At 29.6% G+C, this 20639-nt stretch overlaps 1 protein-coding gene across 1 annotated transcript in view; it reads right to left on the bottom strand.

Moving 5' to 3' along the window:
* Positions 1 to 5133: 5133 nt before the first annotated feature.
* The window catches only part of LOC145280003 (metalloendopeptidase OMA1, mitochondrial-like), a 32898-nt gene continuing 17392 nt past the window's right edge, over positions 5134 to 20639 (bottom strand). Inside the window, exons 5-6 of the mRNA XM_080131627.1 lie at positions 10880 to 11026; positions 5134 to 5431 (exon numbers count right to left, since the gene is read on the bottom strand). Coding sequence (XP_079987753.1) covers positions 5276 to 5431; positions 10880 to 11026 — 303 coding nt within the window. The 3' untranslated portion in view covers positions 5134 to 5275. The remainder of the gene's footprint in view (positions 5432 to 10879; positions 11027 to 20639) is intronic.

The raw sequence follows: 20639 nt of genomic DNA, 5'->3' as shown, positions 1-20639 counted from the left end.
ATTTTCTTTTCATCAACATTATCTCTTTTGGTTCACTTTCATCAAGACTGTATCATCCACAAGCAATTGAGTATCTTTGTTTTTTCTTTTACAAAGGAATCAAAAGGCCACTCGAGGATAAGGGTTAAATTTAGAGATGCAAACATAAAAAAGATGAGGGGGGGGAGGTATTTTTTAAAATAAATCATATCATAATTTCTTTAATTATTTATTAAAACAATATTTTAAGTTAATAAAAATAACATTTACTTCAGTGAATTCAAAATAATAAATAATTAATAAGTATCGATGCCTCCATTCAGTCTCAAGAGACAATGGATACCCCCTGCAAGGGTAGTTGTGCATGCAATTGTCAGGCAAGGTTTGCACAATCCTCAACCACACCTCTCCTGAATCGGCACCGCTTGAGTCCAATGGCAAGGAGAGACCTAAGATTGACTAGAAACAAAGCAGAGATAAGCGGTCACCCATTTTAGTACTGTTGCTTAACTTCTGTGATCTGATGGGATCTGGTATGTCAACGTGATTATGCCATACATATATAAGTATAATAAATATTTAATAAGGATGTATGCAATGTGGAAAAAAACAGAACTTTAAAGAAGATGAAGAAAAACAAATTTTCTTCAAAAACTTTTGTATTTTTCAGTAAATCTTTCACTTTGCAAATGTAAAATTAAATTTTTACTTTGAGAATTAAAAACTGTTTTTTTCAAAATCTTTATTTATAAAAATAACGACCTTTGCTTTCTATAACTTGATTCCATCTGTAAACAAGCTTATAACTGCCGTGCTTGAAAATTATTTAGGTTTTCACATGGAATATAAACTTAACACATGTCTAATCTTTCTGGCCATCTAAATGGTTCTGTAATCCGCAAAATAAGTTTCCCAACCAAATTCTCCTAGGAGATCTTTGGTCAATAGTGCTGTGGAAGAATGAGTATTATCACGATGGAAAATAAGTTCCCCTACGTTTTAACTAAAGATCATTTTAATGTCAACATGGGCGAAAAAATAAATATGAATGATATTTCAATAATCTGAAAGAGAAACTTATAAATTAATCATGATGACATGTTTAAGTAATAATAATATGCATAAAATATATTACAATGGTTTAGAATGTCCCATCTACAAAAACCGGAAATATCTTTTGTACTGATCTGATATTAGAATCCAGATGGTGGAAAATATTTTGATATTTTAAGAGAAACTCTCCCCTTCTCAAAAAAAAAAAAAAAATGAACCGATGCTCTGTTTCAGTAAAGAAAAAAAAAAAAAAAAAAAAAAAAGAAAAGAAAAGGCCACTTACACACCAATTGGAAATGGACACACCTACAGTCATTTTTTTTTAAGGCCAACATCACTTTTGTTTCAGTTTTATCAAGATTGCTTCACTCAAGATATTTTATTTTGTAAGAGAGAGAGAGAGAGAGAGGGGGGAGGGGGAGAAGAAGCTTTGAAATAAAATGGACAATTGTTTTTTTTTTTACAATTTGTTTAAAAAAAAGCAATCAACAATTACTAACAATAATAATATCAACAAATTTACCAAAAACAAAATATTCCAACCAGATTTTTATTTATTTCCATGAAAAAAAAAAATGACAAAATATTAAACAATTTGTTTGGTTTAACTTTTAACTTCTTTCTAGAGAATCGCAGGCATCATCAGCTTGTTATATAACTAAAGAAAAATCTGTCAAATTCCCAACATGAGACCTACATAGCATTGCGTGTGAAAAATTGATATTTGATTCTGTCTAGCCCTTCATTTATGTAAATTTTCATTCTATGTTTGTTGCATGATTTGTAAAAAATTCCAATCGATTTCTTTGATTACATTCTATCTGACCTGATATTTTCTTTAGTAGGAAAAAATTCCAGATATACACTATAATCTTTAAGCTATGTTTATTATCTAATGAAATGGCTGTTTGTTATTAATATACAAAATTGCAAATGTCTACCCAAATCTGTACACCAAACATTACCTTTTGTTTTGTTCCATGATTATTAACACTTGTCTTGTAGATTTTTCTGCTTGCTGCTTTATCATATTTTTTTTTCAGGAAGCAAACTTTGGTTTTCTGAAGATCAGCATGGATAAAAGATCCTTAATTGATATATAAATTTTCGGTTGTTCATCTGTGTGCAAAATGATCCATCATAATGAATCAATTTGGATTTCGGAAAAAAATGAATAAAAAATTTGTCAGTGGAATTTAATGTAATATTTTTTATATGCATATGTTTATATAGGGAAATAATTATTTAATAAAATGTTCCGAATTTGTTGGAAAAAAAAAATGTTTTTTAGTCCATACAATTGTTTCTGCTCATTTTTAAAACAATTTTTTTCTTGATTATAAATTTAAGATGTTTTCAAAAGGCTTCTTTAGTGGAGATTTATTTCCCATTAGAATAATCTCCTGTTGAAAAAGCAACCATTAATATAACAATTCTTCACTTTATTTATTTGCTTCGTTTGTTTTTCAAAGAAAACTATTCAAAAAATATTCCTAACTGAATCCTAATATTAACGCACACTTAAAAGAAAAAATGGTGTTATTTCCTGTCATAATATCTTCTACTAAAAGAAGCATAAAAGGAAAATTTTTTAACCCATATATTTTCTTCCTCTTTTCCCTTACTCCTTCCTCTTTAGTATTCATTTATTCTCATATTTTTCATGTCATAAAATCATCACAAAGTCTTATTTATCTGGTCCTTTTCTTGTTTTGTGTATAAATAAAAATGATTATGAATAAATTATAATATTTACTAATTTACTTAATTCAAACGAGGAATTCTAATAAAAGAAAAATCCTTAAGCCATGGATTTTCATCAGCGTTAGTAAAAGATATGTCGAAATATTAATTTTAAACAAATAACTTTAGTTTTTTTTACAAAATATTGCGCTGTAATTTGGTTTAAAAATGTATACTGTACATATTTCATTTTAAAATTTAAACAATCCTTATGTTACAGAGAACACAATGTTAACTTTTTATATTATCAAAAATTCCTTAATGGGAGCTCAACTCTACAAAATTAAAACTTTTCTAAATCAGTTGTGTAATTTCTGTAAAATTTTATGGACTGCTGCTGATGTTTTTCATATAATAAAATAATGGTACTTATTCAGATTCTGACCCAAAGTCTATCAATATTGTGCCGACATCTTCTGGCATGGTTACGGAAGATGCTGACATGATTAGCCAATCAGTAATCAGCTCTCAGCAGACGACAAATTTCAATGAATTTGTGAAGTTCATTTAAACTAGAAAAAACAAAGTTTTTGTGTTAAAGTCAAAATTATTATCATATATTCCTCGTAAATAAAAAAAACTTATTTATTTGCAACTTTCATAAAAAAAGTTTTTGAAACTAAAAAATTCATTTCTTTCCATTGTGAAAAAGTTTTTATCAATTGAAAAAATATTTACTGGAAAAAAATATTTGAAACATTTAAAAAAACAAAAAAAAAAAAAATATTTTTATTGTTTTATTCCATGTGATTATGAAGCCGTGGTTTGAATTTATCATTTCTGGCAGTCTTCATACTGTTGGTATCTTTGGCTGTTTTCGTAACCATGCTGGAAGCTGCCGACATTATGTTACCAAAACTTTGGTCAGAATCTGAATAAATACCAAAATAACATTCTACTCACACAGTATCTTGAGCAACACATGGAAATAATCTGTCACTGAAAAGATGTGAAAATTTGGTAACTTTATTTGTAGCTCTGATCATATTTTTATTTGTTTTATGTATTTTGTTCTAATTATTGTGTTAAGTTTAGATTGTTTTGATTGTTTGGACAATAATTCTTATCTTGGATGTTATTGGCACAACCTTTCGGTTGTTGAAACCTACGACCTTCATTGTAGTTGAGTAGGCAACATTTTTAAACAAATATATATACGCATACATAAATATATATAAAAGAGGTTTGTGTTTACTATAAACTTTTTACACAAATATTACGCAAATATAAATCATGTAGAATATCTGCATGAATATAATTACACGTAATAGTTAACTAAAGATGATCATCCTAGAAGAAAACCGACAAAAACTAAGGAATTAATTCAACTGAATGTTTAAAAGAATATGCAAATTAGCTAGATCTTTTGCAGATGAATGCAATTCCAGTACCCATATATAACAAAGTTGCATTTTTTTTTTTAAATAAATAAAAAAGGTTTTAATATGAATATGAATATCAATACACACACAAAAAAAATTGTGGGAGTATAGATACGCCATTTTTATTATGTTATGTTACATTTTTTAACTTGTTATTAACTAATATAATGAATATGAATACATCCGGGTTCTTTCACACAAAAATGTGATTGGCAGGTGTAAGCTATAAATGCGCTTGGATCACTCAGACGTTAAAAAATATGTCGAAAATATGTTGAAGCATATTACCAGATACAAACTATGAACCACCGTTCTTACTAGATAGTATTATTCGATTACTGTTGCCAAGAATATTAAGGGGTTAGTTCTGTATTGTAAGAAATCAGACCGTAGGTTTGAGGGTGTGTCCAGAAATTATAAAAAAAGTTCAATCCTCAGGGGTCACTAGGGTATCTTTTTAGATTTTCTTATGATTCAATTTTTAACTGAATCCTTATGCTAATATCAATATTAGTAGGTTTCAACGAGAGAAACATTGTGCCAATAACACCCAAGGTGAGAATAATACAAACATTCATACCTCGTCTCAAAAATTCAGAATTGCATTATCGTGTCATGTTTATTAAGTTTATTTTTATTTTGATGAAATTTAAGGCCTTTGTATTGAAGAAAAAAATAAATTACAAAAGACTTTATTTTGATCTTTATTGGCTGGTGAAATTTCTATTGTAACACTTTTGCCATATCAACGATTTTATTTCTTAAAGTATTTTTGAGGTCTTCATTTCTTGCAATTATTAAAAACAGTTACAGGTTCCTATTTATTTAGCGCGACACAAGGTCAGTTTTTAATGAAGGGAATTTCTAGCTGTGGATTGGCACTAAAATAAAAAATGTGCCCTAATCTAGAATCACTTCTCCTACAATGACTGAGAACAAAAAAAAATGAAGTGTAATATCAGAACAGATACTCCACTTCGTTCCTAAATCCTTACTAGAATGGATAGTCTTACTAGTTTTAACTATTCTCCATACAAATCTATATCTGCCATTTTCTAAAACTTTGGGTCTGTTTAAGACATGGAACGTGTGATTTGTCAGAGTCGATTTATCATATTTCATGAAGACACGTGTTTCGGTAATTTTGATAAGTTTTGTCCGGTCATTCGTGCAGTTAATACATTTTGCACCATTTTTTCCATTCTTTTTAAACAATTTCTTGGATCCTCTTTACTCAATGGCGGACAATGGGATTTTTCTCGGACACTGATTGCCTACAAAAATAAGAAAAAATTTAAATGAGTAAATAAAAACAGATATTTGTAGGTAGAGAATGTGCATATATTTGTATTTGTATGTATAGGAATATATGTCTAAACTAATTAATCGATATAAATTTTGGAACATACAAAGGCGTTCAAAAAAAAAAAAAATGCCTACTATGTTTTTTATTCTGCCTACAAAAATAAGAAAAAATTTAGATGAGTAAATAAAAACAGATTTTTTTAAAATAAAGAATGTGCATTAAATGAAAAAAAAAAAAAAATCACAGAATATTCTTTTCAAAGCAATAAATTAAATACTTGTAAATTAATATTCAAACTTTTCAAAAAAATAGAAAAGTTTATATCTCTATATAAAATTAGATGTATGTTCGTATCTTTGTATGTACAGGAATATGTTTAAACTAATTAACTGGTCAATATAAATTTCGGAACATACAAAGGTGTTAAAAAAAAAAAAAAATGCTTCCTATTTTTTTTATTCTGCCTGAATGGATCAGAGGGGATTGCAAATTAAATTGTTATGATGACTGAACTCATGTATTCATATCCTGAAAGTTTCATCTCTGTTGCAGATATTGACGGTGTGAGACTCTCAGAAAGCAATCCTTGTTATGGACATACATCAGAAGCAGAGATGCGTCACTGAATTCCTGGCAAAAGTGCATTGCAACTAATGGTGACTATATAGAAAAATAAATTCTGGAAAACAAAAGGTTACTCTCATCTTTGTAGCTCTTCAACTTTTTGAGTAAAAATAATAGGAGGCTTTAATTTTGGAATGATCGTCGTAGTTGTTAGATGTAAAAATGTACGTAGTTTAATTCAATTTTATGAAAACAATGGTAAAAGATATGGTGGAAGCCCTTTGAACATTTAGAGACTTCTGATTTTTTGTGAAATTTTAACAATCCTTATTACAATTCCCCAAATTTCAGTTCCTTTAGAGTATTTTAAAGAGTTTAAAGGGAAATAATATAAACACTTAATTAGAAATTCTAATATTTCATATTTGCTTTGAATTTGATTTATAATCATCAGATATTTTTTGAATTTGATCTATAATCATCAGATATTTTTTTGAATTTGATCTATAATCATCAGATATTTTTTGAATTTGATCTATAATCATCAGATATTTTTTTGAATTTGATCTATAATCATCAGATATTTTTTTGAATTTGATTTATAATCATCAGATATTTTTTGAATTTGATCTATAATCATCAGATATTTTTTTGAATTTGATTTATAATCATCAGATATTTTTTGAATTTGATCTATAATCATCAGATATTTTTTTGAATTTGATTTATAATCATCAGATATTTTTTGAATTTGATCTATAATCATCAGATATTTTTTGAATTTGATCTATAATCATCAGATATTTTTTGAATTTGATCTATAATCATCAGATATTTTTTTGAATTTGATCTATAATCATCAGATATTTTTTGAATTTGATCTATAATCATCAGATATTTTTTTGAATTTGATCTATAATCATCAGATATTTTTTGAATTTGATCTATAATCATCAGATATTTTTTTGAATTTGATCTATAATCATCAGATATTTTTTGAATTTGATCTATAATCATCAGATATTTTTTGAATTTGATCTATAATCATCAGATATTTTTTGAATTTGATCTATAATCATCAGATATTTTTTTGAATTTGATTTATAATCATCAGATATTTTTTGAATTTGATCTATAATCATCAGATATTTTTTGAATTTGATCTATAATCATCAGATATTTTTTGAATTTGATCTATAATCATCAGATATTTTCTAGGAATCAAATCATGTGTTAGATTTTAACATAAGTTGAAATCAGGATTCTAGACATAAGGTTTAGTAACATTATATATTGATTTAAATCTTTGTAAGGGGACATAGAAGTGGCCCCAAAACTCTTCTCTTCATAGAATTAGCTAAAACCACTACATACGATTTTCCCACTCTCTAGCTGTGCCTAAATGTAAACGCAGATTCAAAAAAGAAAGCTTCTTTCCCAGAACTACCCGCTTTTGGAACACTGTTCCACTGGCATACTCCCCGGCTGAATACAACATAGTGGCCTTCAAATCTAATGTAAACACGTCCCTGTTAAGTCGTCCTCATAAATAATCAAATTCCACCAATTTACATCGTTAAGGATTGCTTCACTACAATATTACATTCATTAATCCTTATCCTCGGGTGGCCTTCGGGCCTTGATAAGTGGTGACTCCCAAGATACAATTTTTTTTTTTTTTTTTTTTTTTTTTACTAGTCCTGGGATGGGTATTCTAGTGTTCCATAAAGAAGTTTTTATAATGATTTGTTGGCTGTTGGGTGTTACTGCATCTCCACACTTGTATGAGCTCCCAAACTGGAGCCTTGCGAACAACATTTCAGGTTGTTTTTACTGATACAGTGTTCTTTTGCAATTTACCTGATAAATTTGTAACTATTTATTGTGTACTAGCAGGCCTACCCGACATTGCTCGGGACCGTATAAAAAAATGAGAAAAATGAAGTTGCTTTTGAACATACCCATTATTCTTAGGATACCTATTTACTATGCCTCCCCACGGGACAGAGTTAGACACCAGGGTCGTTTTTTAACGTGGAGAAAAGGTACAAAAATAAAAATTGTCTCAGTCGTGAAGGATTTCTCCTCCACCGAAAGAGAACAAGAAATAGAAGTGCAGCATCTGAAGAACAGATACTACACTTTGATCTTGTCCCGAAGGATAGAGGAATTTTTTTTATGTCTATGCATGTTTTGCCATCTTGAGCAAAAGAATATTTTACCTAACATGGGACGGGTATTATACAACATGTATCTATGAAATAATTGTACCTTCTCAGGACAGGAAATTTAAAGTACGTATATGAAAAAAGAATTTCCTTTCCTAGGACGGGTAATGTACAACACATATTTAAAATAATTTTACCTACCCTCAGACAGGTACTGTAAACACATATACGAAACAATTTAGCGTACTCTTGGCAAGTATCGTACAACATATATGAACTAATTTCTCTTTCCTCTCAATGCCACCATATAAATTTGTAACTATTTTTATAAGTATTTATAAGTACTACCATTGCTAATTTTGAAATCTAGAACACTAGCAGTTCATCCCAGTTTTGTTCAGGCCCTATGTACTGTTCATAACTTTATATGCATATATATAAAATGTTTGACTCATGTCCAGGTAATCTACATCTAAAATTTCAAGTGTTTAGGCCCAAAATTCGTGGAGGAGTATGGTAGAGTTGTCAAAGGTCAAATTGTTAAACTTTTACCTCTTGACAGCCAAATTTCTGACCGAAAACCGATTAAAAAGATTTTCCCAAATCTCAATACTCCTTATGTCAAATCTTGAGTCTGTAGACTGAAAATTGACAGAGTAATTTGGTAAGGAAATGTACACATACAGACAATTTCACTTTTATATATAGATAGATATAAATTGTGGTATGGAGTGATTATCTCCCATCCACCGGGTCCCTAGGTAGCAGATAGGAAAATGCCTTCCAGATATGTAGGTGTGCTGTGAATACCTGATAACTGATAAGTAGTCTTAGACCATCTGGCAGTGTACCTTAAGTTTTAAAAAATGTACAAATAAAAATTTAAAACTAAAATGATTTCACTGCATCCTAGACAAAGCTGGATATGTATAGTCAGTATTTAATAAATGTTTACAAATTTTGTTATGACAAGAATTTTGAACGAATGACATTTTTGACAAACAGATAGTGGATGGCACTATTTTTAGAGAGACGAAATCAAGAAATCTTCAAAATCGAAAAAGACAAAAAGAAACTGAAGGTAGGTAAAATTATTTTAAATATGTGTTGATCAATAACTTTCATAATTGTTTCGAAATAACGATAATGATAAATAATAATAAAAAATTATTTTTCGTTTTTTTTTTTTTTAAATCTTTGTAAACACAGAGATTAGTAGTTAGATACTGGTTCATTTTTTTTTTTTTAATTTTAAATTATATTATTTTCACAGAGTAATAAAAGATGATTTGTACTATCCAGATTGTTCAGACTCTGTTCTCATCTTGAGTGTAATTTGCACAACGTTTCATTCAATGTAACCTCTGACCTTCTTTAGGTGTATCTTGTCAAACTCGAAATCTGCACAGAACTTTCAATGAAACCCTTTATTTAATCCATAGCGGCAGCATGTTCTCATTCCATCAGCTATGACCGGATAAAAGTCTTAAGAAATTTGGAATTGTATTTCCTAGTATCGCCCGCGTTGAGGATTGAACCTTTACCTTCACAAGAGTGTCACTTAGACCTTATTCTTTTACTTAGTACTTATCTAAAAGTAGATGTCATATGGAACTCTTCTGGACCATCCTTGTAAAATGATCCCTTTTAAATTTTTGTTTCTGCATTTTTTTTTAGTATTTAATACTTCACCTTTATTTCTCTGCAGTCGTTGTTTTCACATTATTTCAATATGGTTGAAATAATGTGATGATTGCTTTTGATTGTGTGTCTACAAAGTTCAAGGAATTATTGATCTATACGTGTTCAAATCCTGTGCCAGTTAGTAACTGCGGATTTGTAGGTTTTTGTAGAATTCTATTTCATAATACTCTAATTGAATCAGTTTTAGAAAATGATCCTAATTTTAATTAAAAACAAAACAAAAATATAGAAAACAAAAACAGAACAAAACACAACAATAAAACAGAAAAAAAGCAAAACAAAACAAAAAACAGAACAAAAAACAAAACAAAACAAAAAAACAGAACAAAAAACAAAACAAAACAAAACACAGAACAAAACAAAAAAAACAAAAAGAAAAAAACAGGACAAAAAAAAGCAGGACAAAACAAAAACAAAACAGAACAAAACAAAAAACAGAACAGAACAAAACAAAAAACAGAACAAAACAAAAAAAAAACAGAACAAAACAAAAAAAAACAGAACAAAAAAAAAAAAACAGAACAAAACAAAACGCAAAAAAAAACCAGAACAAAACAAAACGCAAAAAGCAGAACAAAACAAAATAAAAAAAGCAGAACAGACCAAAACAAAAAAGCAGAACAAAACAAAATAAAAAAAAGCAGAACAAAACAAAATAAAAAAAAGCAGAACAGACCAAAACAAAAAAAGAAGAAAACAAAACAAAAAAAGAAGAAAACAAAACAAAAAAAGCAGAAAACAAAACAAAAAAAGCAGAAAACAAAACAAAAAAAGCAGAACAAAACAAAAAGACCCCTCCCCACATCATTTTCAACCAAAAAAAACCAAAACAAACAAACAAAAAAACAACAACAAAACAATACAAAAAAAAAAAAAAACAGAACAAAACGAAAAAGACCCCTCCCCACACCATTTTCAATCAAAACATACACGAACAAACATTTTAGTAAGAAGAAAAATGTCTATGCATGAAATCAAACCTTTGGAAGGAGATGGTCAATCAATTCTTGTCGATTCACATTTGATGGATGAGTGGACAGCCATTCTGGAATCTCGCTTCCCTGCAGCTGTTCACTGAAGCGCATCAATTTCCAGAAGTTATAACCTTCACGGACATCATAACATGCCTAAAGGAAACAAACAAACAAAAAAAGGTGTGATCCTGAATAGCAATAACACTAATCCTAACCTTAATCACTCTCCTCCAGATTTTTACCTGTGAAGTAGGGGGAAAGCTATCTCAAACGTAATATCTATTAAACCAATTCTCAAAATATTCTTGAACTGAAAAAAAAAAACCCAGCTATTAGTCAAAATCAAGGCATGGCCAACAGATGATTGTGCCAGAGTTATTGATAATTTAGAATATAGACCAGTGATAAAATAAAGAGTGTTGATTATTCATAAGTGGAATTTGGTGTACAAGTCAGGCATAGACTGAAGTTTATTTGTAGAAAGGATTATGAATTTTTGAAAAATATTCCATGAGTAGCATTTTTGATGGTCACTTTATATATTACTTTATCATATACTAGCAGTTCAGCCCTATGTTAATAACTTATATATATATTAATAATAACTTTATATGTATATTAATTAATAAGTTAATAATTTTATATACATATATATATTAATAAGTTAATAACTTTATATATATATATATATATTAATAACTTTATATGCATATATATATATATATAAAGTTAATAACTTTATATATATATAAAGTTATTAACTTATATATATATATATATATATAAAGTTATTAACTTATATATATATATATAAAGTTATTAACTTGTATATATATATATATATAAAGTTATTAACTTGTATATATATATATATATAAAGTTATTAACTTGTATATATATATATATATAAAGTTATTAACTTGTATATATATATATATATAAAGTTATTAACTTGTATATATATATATATATAAAGTTATTAACTTGTATATATATATATATATAAAGTTATTAACTTGTATATATATATATATATAAAGTTATTAACTTGTATATATATATATATATATATATATATATAAGTTAATAATTTATATATGTATTATGAGTTTGTACTCATGTACAGGTAACCTACATTTAAAATTTCTAGTGTTTAGACCAAAAATTGACGGAGGAGTTTGGTACAGTTTTCAAAGCTCAAATCATTGAACTTTTACCCTTGGACAAATTTCTGGCAAAAAAACGATTAAAAAGATTTTCCCAAATCTCATTTTGTCAAATCTCGAATCTTTAGACTAAAATTGACAGAGTAGTTTGCTAGGGAAATGTGCACGCACACACACAGACAATATTACTTTAATAGATATAATAGACAGATTAATTCACTATTAGTCTCAAACCTAAAATTATTTGCTACTAATTTACTATTATTTTTAAATCCAAACGTATTTACTATTAATTGGCTATTGTTCTCAACTGCACACTTATTTATGAATAATTCACTATTAATCTCAAACCCAAAATTATTTACTATTAATTGGCTATTGTTCTCAACTGCACACTTATTTACGAATAATTCACTATTAATCTCAAACCCAAAATTATTTACTATTAATTGGCTATTGTTCTCAACTGCACACTTATTTACGAATAATTCACTATTAATCTCAAACCCAAAATTATTTACTATTAATTGGCTATTGTTCTCAACTGCACACTTATTTACGAATAATTCACTATTAATCTCAAACCCAAAATTATTTACTATTAATTGGCTATTGTTCTCAACTGCACACTTATTTACGAATAATTCACTATTAATCTCAAACCCAAAATTATTTACTATTAATTGGCTATTGTTCTCAACTGCACACTTATTTACGAATAATTCACTATTAATCTCAAACCCAAAATTATTTACTATTAATTGGCTATTGTTCTCAACTGCACACTTATTTACGAATAATTCACTATTAATCTCAAACCCAAAATTATTTACTATTAATTGGCTATTGTTCTCAACTGCACACTTATTTACGAATAATTCACTATTAATCTCAAACCCAAAATTATTTACTATTAATTGGCTATTGTTCTCAACTGCACACTTATTTACGAATAATTCACTATTAATCTCAAACCCAAAATTATTTACTATTAATTGGCTATTGTTCTCAACTGCACACTTATTTACGAATAATTCACTATTAATCTCAAACCCAAAATTATTTACTATTAATTGGCTATTGTTCTCAACTGCACACTTATTTACGAACAATTCACTATTAATCTCAAACCCAAAATTATTTACTATTAATTGGCTATTGTTCTCAACTGCACACTTATTTACGAATAATTCACTATTAATCTCAAACCCAAAATTATTTACTATTAATTGGCTATTGTTCTCAACTGCACACTTATTTACGAATAATTCACTATTAATCTCAAACCCAAAATAATTTACTATTAATTGGCTATTGTTCTCAACTGCACACTTATTTACGAACAATTCACTATTAATCTCAAACCCAAAATTATTTACTATTAATTGGCTATTGTTCTCAACTGCACACTTATTTACGAATAATTCACTATTAATCTCAAACCCAAAATTATTTACTATTAATTGGCTATTGTTCTCAACTGCACACTTATTTACGAATAATTCACTATTAATCTCAAACCCAAAATTATTTACTATTAATTGGCTATTGTTCTCAACTGCACACTTATTTACGAATAATTCACTATTAATCTCAAACCCAAAATTATTTACTATTAATCGGCTATTGTTCTCAACTGCACACTTATTTACGAATAATTCACTATTAATCTCAAACCCAAAATTATTTACTATTAATTGGCTATTGTTCTCAACTGCACACTTATTTACGAATAATTCACTATTAATCTCAAACCCAAAATAATTTACTATTAATTGGCTATTGTTCTCAACTGCACACTTATTTACGAACAATTCACTATTAATCTCAAACCCAAAATTATTTACTATTAATTGGCTATTGTTCTCAACTGCACACTTATTTACGAATAATTCACTATTAATCTCAAACCCAAAATTATTTACTATTAATTGGCTATTGTTCTCAACTGCACACTTATTTACGAATAATTCACTATTAATCTCAAACCCAAAATTATTTACTATTAATTGGCTATTGTTCTCAACTGCACACTTATTTACGAATAATTCACTATTAATCTCAAACCCAAAATTATTTACTATTAATTGGCTATTGTTCTCAACTGCACACTTATTTACGAATAATTCACTATTAATCTCAAACCCAAAATTATTTACTATTAATTGGCTATTGTTCTCAACTGCACACTTATTTACGAATAATTCACTATTAATCTCAAACCCAAAATTATTTCCTATTAATTGGCTATTGTTCTCAACTGCACACTTATTTACGAAAAATTCACTATTAATCTCAAACCCAAAATTATTTACTATTAATTGGCTATTGTTCTCAACTGCACACTTATTTACGAACAATTCACTATTAATCTCAAACCCAAAATTATTTACTATTAATTGGCTATTGTTCTCAACTGCACACTTATTTACGAATAATTCACTATTAATCTCAAACCCAAAATTATTTACTATTAATTGGCTATTGTTCTCAACTGCACACTTATTTACGAATAATTCACTATAAATCTCAAACCCAAAATTATTTACTATTAATTGGCTATTGTTCTCAACTGCACACTTATTTACGAATAATTCACTATTAATCTCAAACCCAAAATTATTTACTATTAATTGGCTATTGTTCTCAACTGCACACTTATTTACGAATAATTCACTATTAATCTCAAACCCAAAATTATTTACTATTAATTGGCTATTGTTCTCAACTGCACACTTATTTACGAATAATTCACTATTAATCTCAAACCCAAAATTATTTACTATTAATTGGCTATTGTTCTCAACTGCACACTTATTTACGAATAATTCACTATTAATCTTAAACCCAAAATTATTTACTATTAATTGGCTATTGTTCTCAACTGCACACTTATTTACGAATAATTCACTATTAATCTCAAACCCAAAATTATTTACTATTAATTGGCTATTGTTCTCAACTGCACACTTATTTACGAATAATTCACTATTAATCTCAAACCCAAAATTATTTACTATTAATTGGCTATTGTTCTCAACTGCACACTTATTTACGAATAATTCACTATAAATCTCAAACCCAAAATTATTTACTATTAATTGGCTATTGTTCTCAACTGCACACTTATTTACGAATAATTCACTATTAATCTCAAACCCAAAATTATTTACTATTAATTGGCTATTGTTCTCAACTGCACACTTATTTACGAATAATTCACTATTAATCTCAAACCCAAAATTATTTACTATTAATTGGCTATTGTTCTCAACTGCACACTTATTTACGAATAATTCACTATTAATCTCAAACCCAAAATTATTTACTATTAATTGGCTATTGTTCTCAACTGCACACTTATTTACGAATAATTCACTATTAATCTCAAACCCAAAATTATTTACTATTAATTGGCTATTGTTCTCAACTGCACACTTATTTACGAATAATTCACTATTAATCTCAAACCCAAAATTATTTACTATTAATTGGCTATTGTTCTCAACTGCACACTTATTTACGAATAATTCACTATTAATCTCAAACCCAAAATTATTTACTATTAATTGGCTATTGTTCTCAACTGCACACTTATTTACGAATAATTCACTATTAATCTCAAACCCAAAATTATTTACTATTAATTGGTTATTGTTCTCAACTGCACACTTATTTACGAATAATTCACTATTAATCTCAAACCCAAAATTATTTACTATTAATTGGCTATTGTTCTCAACTGCACACTTATTTACGAATAATTCACTATTAATCTCAAACCCAAAATTATTTACTATTAATTGGCTATTGTTCTCAACTGCACACTTATTTACGAATAATTCACTATTAATCTCAAACCCAAAATTATTTACTATTAATTGGCTATTGTTCTCAACTGCACACTTATTTACGAATAATTCACTATTAATCTCAAACCCAAAATTATTCACTATTAATTGGCTATTGTTCTCAACTGCATACTTATTTACGAATAATTCACTATTAATCTCAAACCCAAAATTATTTACTATTAATTGGCTATTGGTCTCAACTGCACACTTATTTACGAATAATTCACTATTAATCTCAAACCCAAAATTATTTACTATTAATTGGCTATTGTTCTCAACTGCACACTTATTTACGAATAATTCACTATTAATCTCAAACCCAAAATTATTTACTATTAATTGGCTATTGTTCTCAACTGCACACTTATTTACGAATAATTCACTATTAATCTCAAACCCAAAATTATTTACTATTAATTGGCTATTGTTCTCAACTGCACACTTATTTACGAATAATTCACTATTAATCTCAAACCCAAAATTATTTACTATTAATTGGCTATTGTTCTCAACTGCACACTTATTTACGAATAATTCACTATTAATCTCAAACCCAAAATTATTTACTATTAATTGGCTATTGTTCTCAACTGCACACTTATTTACGAATAATTCACTATTAATCTCAAACCCAAAATTATTTACTATTAATTGGCTATTGTTCTCAACTGCACACTTATTTACGAATAATTCACTATTAATCTTAAACCTAAAATTATTTGCTATTAATTTACTATTACTCTCAAAACAAACCTTATTTACTCCTAGTATTTGTGACCGGCTTTGCTTGAGTCCTTTGTATGCTTCATAGCTTGCCCTATGTGTGAATATACTTTCATGTAAAATTTCAAGCGTTTAGACCCCAAATTGCCTTAGTAATTTCGTAGAGACCAAAGAGATCAATTTTTTAAAAAACTTTGACCCCTAATTTTGACCCCTTAACATTCATTGTTTTGGTTTCAAATCAAAATTAAATGTTTGACCCATGTCCAAGTTACCTACATTTAAAATTCCAAGTCTTTAGACCCAAAATTGTCGGAGGAGTTTGGTGGAATCTGCAAAGGTCAACTCTGTAAACTTTGATCTTTTGGCAGCCAAATATTTGCCCCAAAACTTAATAAAATGATTGCCGTCTGTCTTAATACCTTTTATATAAAATTTCAAATGTTAGACACAAAATTGGCTGAGTAGTTTGCTGGACACCACAAAGATCAAATCTTTTGACTCCTTGGTAGCTTAATTTTCAACTCAAACCGATTGAAAATCTTGCCCTATCTCTGAATACCCTTTATGTAAAATTCCAAATGTTTAGACCTGAAATTCTCTGAGTAATTTGGTAGACACTGCAAAAGTCAAATTTTTTAAAACTTTGATCCCAATTTTGAACCCTTTACATTTAATTTTGGGGCTCAAATCTAATTATAAAGTTAGATCCATGTCCAAGTAACCTACATTTTAAATTTCAAGTGTTTAGACCCAAAAGTGACGGAGGAGTTTGGTAGAGTTTTCAAAGGTCAAATCGTCGAACTTTGACCCCTTGACAGCCAAATTTCTGACCGAAAACGGATTAAAACGATTTTCCCAAAACTCAATACCTCTTATGTTAAATCTCAAATCTGTAGACCGAAACTTGACACAGTTATTTGGTAGGGAAGTGTATACAGACACACATTTTCACTTTTATAGATATACTAGCATTTCAGCCCGGCGTTGCCTGGGTGTTTGGATGTATCTGTGGAAAAAAAAAAAAAAAAAAGTGGTAGTAGGAAAGCAGGCTCGAACCCGTACCGTGAAGGAGGAAAAGAACAAGGTAAAAACATAACGTCTATGCTGTTACGACCACCGCCAAACCGGAAGCAATATTTTTTAAAATTAAGGCTAGACAATCTAAAGGAGAGGATAACTTTAAAAAATATCGGCGAAAAAAGTGACCCCCGCCTGTAGAAAAGTGCCTAGTTGAAGGGGAAGATATTAATGTTTTTAGCCAATTTTTCGATATTTGTCATATGAAAAATCGAAATTTAAAACGATATTGATCTTGGCAAAGTCAATCGCCTCTATTGAAAGTTTTAGGAAGACATGCAAACATACAAAAATTCTTATTCAATTTTTTTTTTTTTTTTACCTCAGATTTTAAGGCGATTCAAACCAAAGTCAAATTACACACAAAATAAAATAATTTCTAAAATTTCAACAAATTTAGATTATTTTACGATTTTTAACATTTCAAAATTACAACTTGAGTTTAGTCATGTTAAACTATACATTTTCACATTTTTGTTTGATTTGAAGTATTTGGGAACCTAACCCTAACACCTTTTAAGAAGTTCTTCAACAAGCACAAATTCTTCACATTTCATGCTTTTATTTTGCATTTAAAAAAATTTGTGTTTCTGAATTTTTGAGATGAGGATTGAGTATTTGTATTATTTGGATCCATTGGACTACTGTTCTCATCGAGCGTCATTTTTGCAACATTTCGGTTGATGTAACCGCCAACCTTCTTCAGGTGTATCTTGTCCGCAAGGACTTGTGGCTCAATGGTAAGAGTACTAGGAAAAATAAACTGTAAAAGTGATACTCTCTTGAAGGGTAAAAGTTCAATTCTCAGTGTGGGTGACTGAAAAATATAATTGCAAATTACTTAGGACCTCTATCTAATCATGGCTGATGGAATGAGACCATGCTACTGTAATAAACAAGCGTATGGTTGCAAGAAAAATACAGACGACCGAGTAAGGTTAAATAAATAGATATTTTATTTCTCACCAAATTAAGGATTTAATGTGTCGTTGTTATGATGCTCGGTCGGGCGTTGAGATAAACCGGTCAACGATTAAAGTTCTTTGGATTCGGTTGGGTGCGGGGCGATGATGGCAGAAATGGTGAGAGGTGGCGCTTTAGTATCAGCCGAAGAAGGAGAGGGGCTTGTGATGTGAATTATATATTGGTGTTTATATGCTTAGGAGTTGCGTTTGCTGCGATGTTCGTGTTTTGTATTTTGGTTTTGTCTTTTGCTGTGCAGCTTTCTGTGGCGGTTTTCTTTGTTGAAGTAAAGTGCAAGTTATTCTAATTGTGTGTGTATCTAAAGAAATGGGGTTTGAAGTTGTCATGTGTGTTTATCGTGTTCATTTGCGTTGTACCTACGAACCGATTTGTCCTAGTGCCGCCATTGCTGGTTTTCGGTTCATGAAATATGGACGGATATGTGATATAACACTACTCCGATGATGTGAATAAAAAGATTCCATTCGAAAATTTCCAAGTTAGACAAGATAAACCTGAAGAAGATCGGAGGTCACATCGACTGAAATGTTGTGAAAATGACATTCAAGAACAGTAGTCTGAAGAATCCAAAAATACGAATAAAAAAATTGATTTCATTTTACTCGTTAATGATCCTCTACTGTGAGCTGAACTTCACAAAGTTTTTCTGATCCCACAATTTCAGTTATGTAATGTGTACAAGATGAAACGATAAAAGTGTCGACCTAAAAAAAAACAACACTAAAGCTTTGTTTAAAAACTTTTATTGAAAAAAATCAATTCAAGTAACTTGATTATGAAGTAGAGCTGACATCTATTCAATGTAGCCGCCTACAGCTTCAATCACTGCCTCAATATGGGTCTGGAACTGGGAGCACACCTTTTCCACAAGCGCTGGTGGGAGCTTGGTGAATACTCGGCAGATGGTGGCGATCAGGCTGGCTTTGGTGTTGTGGGAGGTCATGTTGGTGATGTTCTCAACATATGACCAAATGAAGTAGTCCAGCGGGTTCGGGTCAGTGAGAGAAGGGCACAAAGTCATAGCACTCCTTCTGAAACCAAGCCTGGATCTCTTTAGACTTGTGAGCCTGTCTCTACTCTATCGTTATTTTCATGGCACGTGATCGTCTGAGCTTCAATCTATGGTTCCCCCCTTGCCAAACTTTCATGAAAAACACTTGTCTAGCTGAAGCCACTGTCAATAATTTCCCCCGCTCTTTATCTGTGCCTAAACCCAAATGTAGATTCCATGAACAAAGCTTCTTTCTTAGAACTGCACACCTGTGGAACTCTCTTCCATTTTCCTGCTTTCTAACCGACTACAATATGGTCGTCTTCAAGTCCAACATAAACAAATTCTTGATGAGTCGTCCTCTTTAGTAATCCAATTTACCAAATTTCCACTACTAACGATTACTACGATATTGTCCCATTGACTACCGTACACTCATTAACCCTTATCCTCGAGTGACCTCTGGGCCTTGATAAGTGGTGACTCCTTTGTAAAAAAGAGATTGTAGAAAGGACTGGGAATTTTATTAAATATTCTATGAGTGATATATTGTTAGGGGTCACTGTAATATCTTTAGGGGTCAATAAGATTTTTTTGTCTACTCTTATTTCGAACAAGGCATATCGCCACTTGTCCATAAGAGGATACTATGTGAGACTATGTCTACAGAGCCACTATGTAAGGAGTGAGCAGTGAGAGGTTTGTTCACATTACATTTAAATTTCTGCATGTTAGTACAGTCAGGGTAGCAGGAAACCGAGAGAGAATTCCAAAGTGTAGCAGTGAAGAGGTGAGATTTTGCTACTTGCTGGATTAGTGAGGAGTATCTAAGTTGATAGGAGAACAAGTGTTACGAGTTTGTCAGATAACATTCCATTAAAGTATTGTGCTCGGACGAACTTGTGGCCCGTCAACATAAATAGCTCCCGACTAACCAGACAAGCAACAAAATCACTCTCACTACTATG

Source organism: Euprymna scolopes, chromosome 7, assembly GCF_053919585.1.
Source record: "Euprymna scolopes isolate OS-2025 chromosome 7, ASM5391958v1, whole genome shotgun sequence".
Lineage (NCBI taxonomy): Eukaryota > Metazoa > Mollusca > Cephalopoda > Sepiida > Sepiolidae > Euprymna > Euprymna scolopes.
The sequence above is the reverse complement of the archived record's forward strand: the minus strand, read 5'-3'. Positions and strand labels throughout refer to the sequence as shown.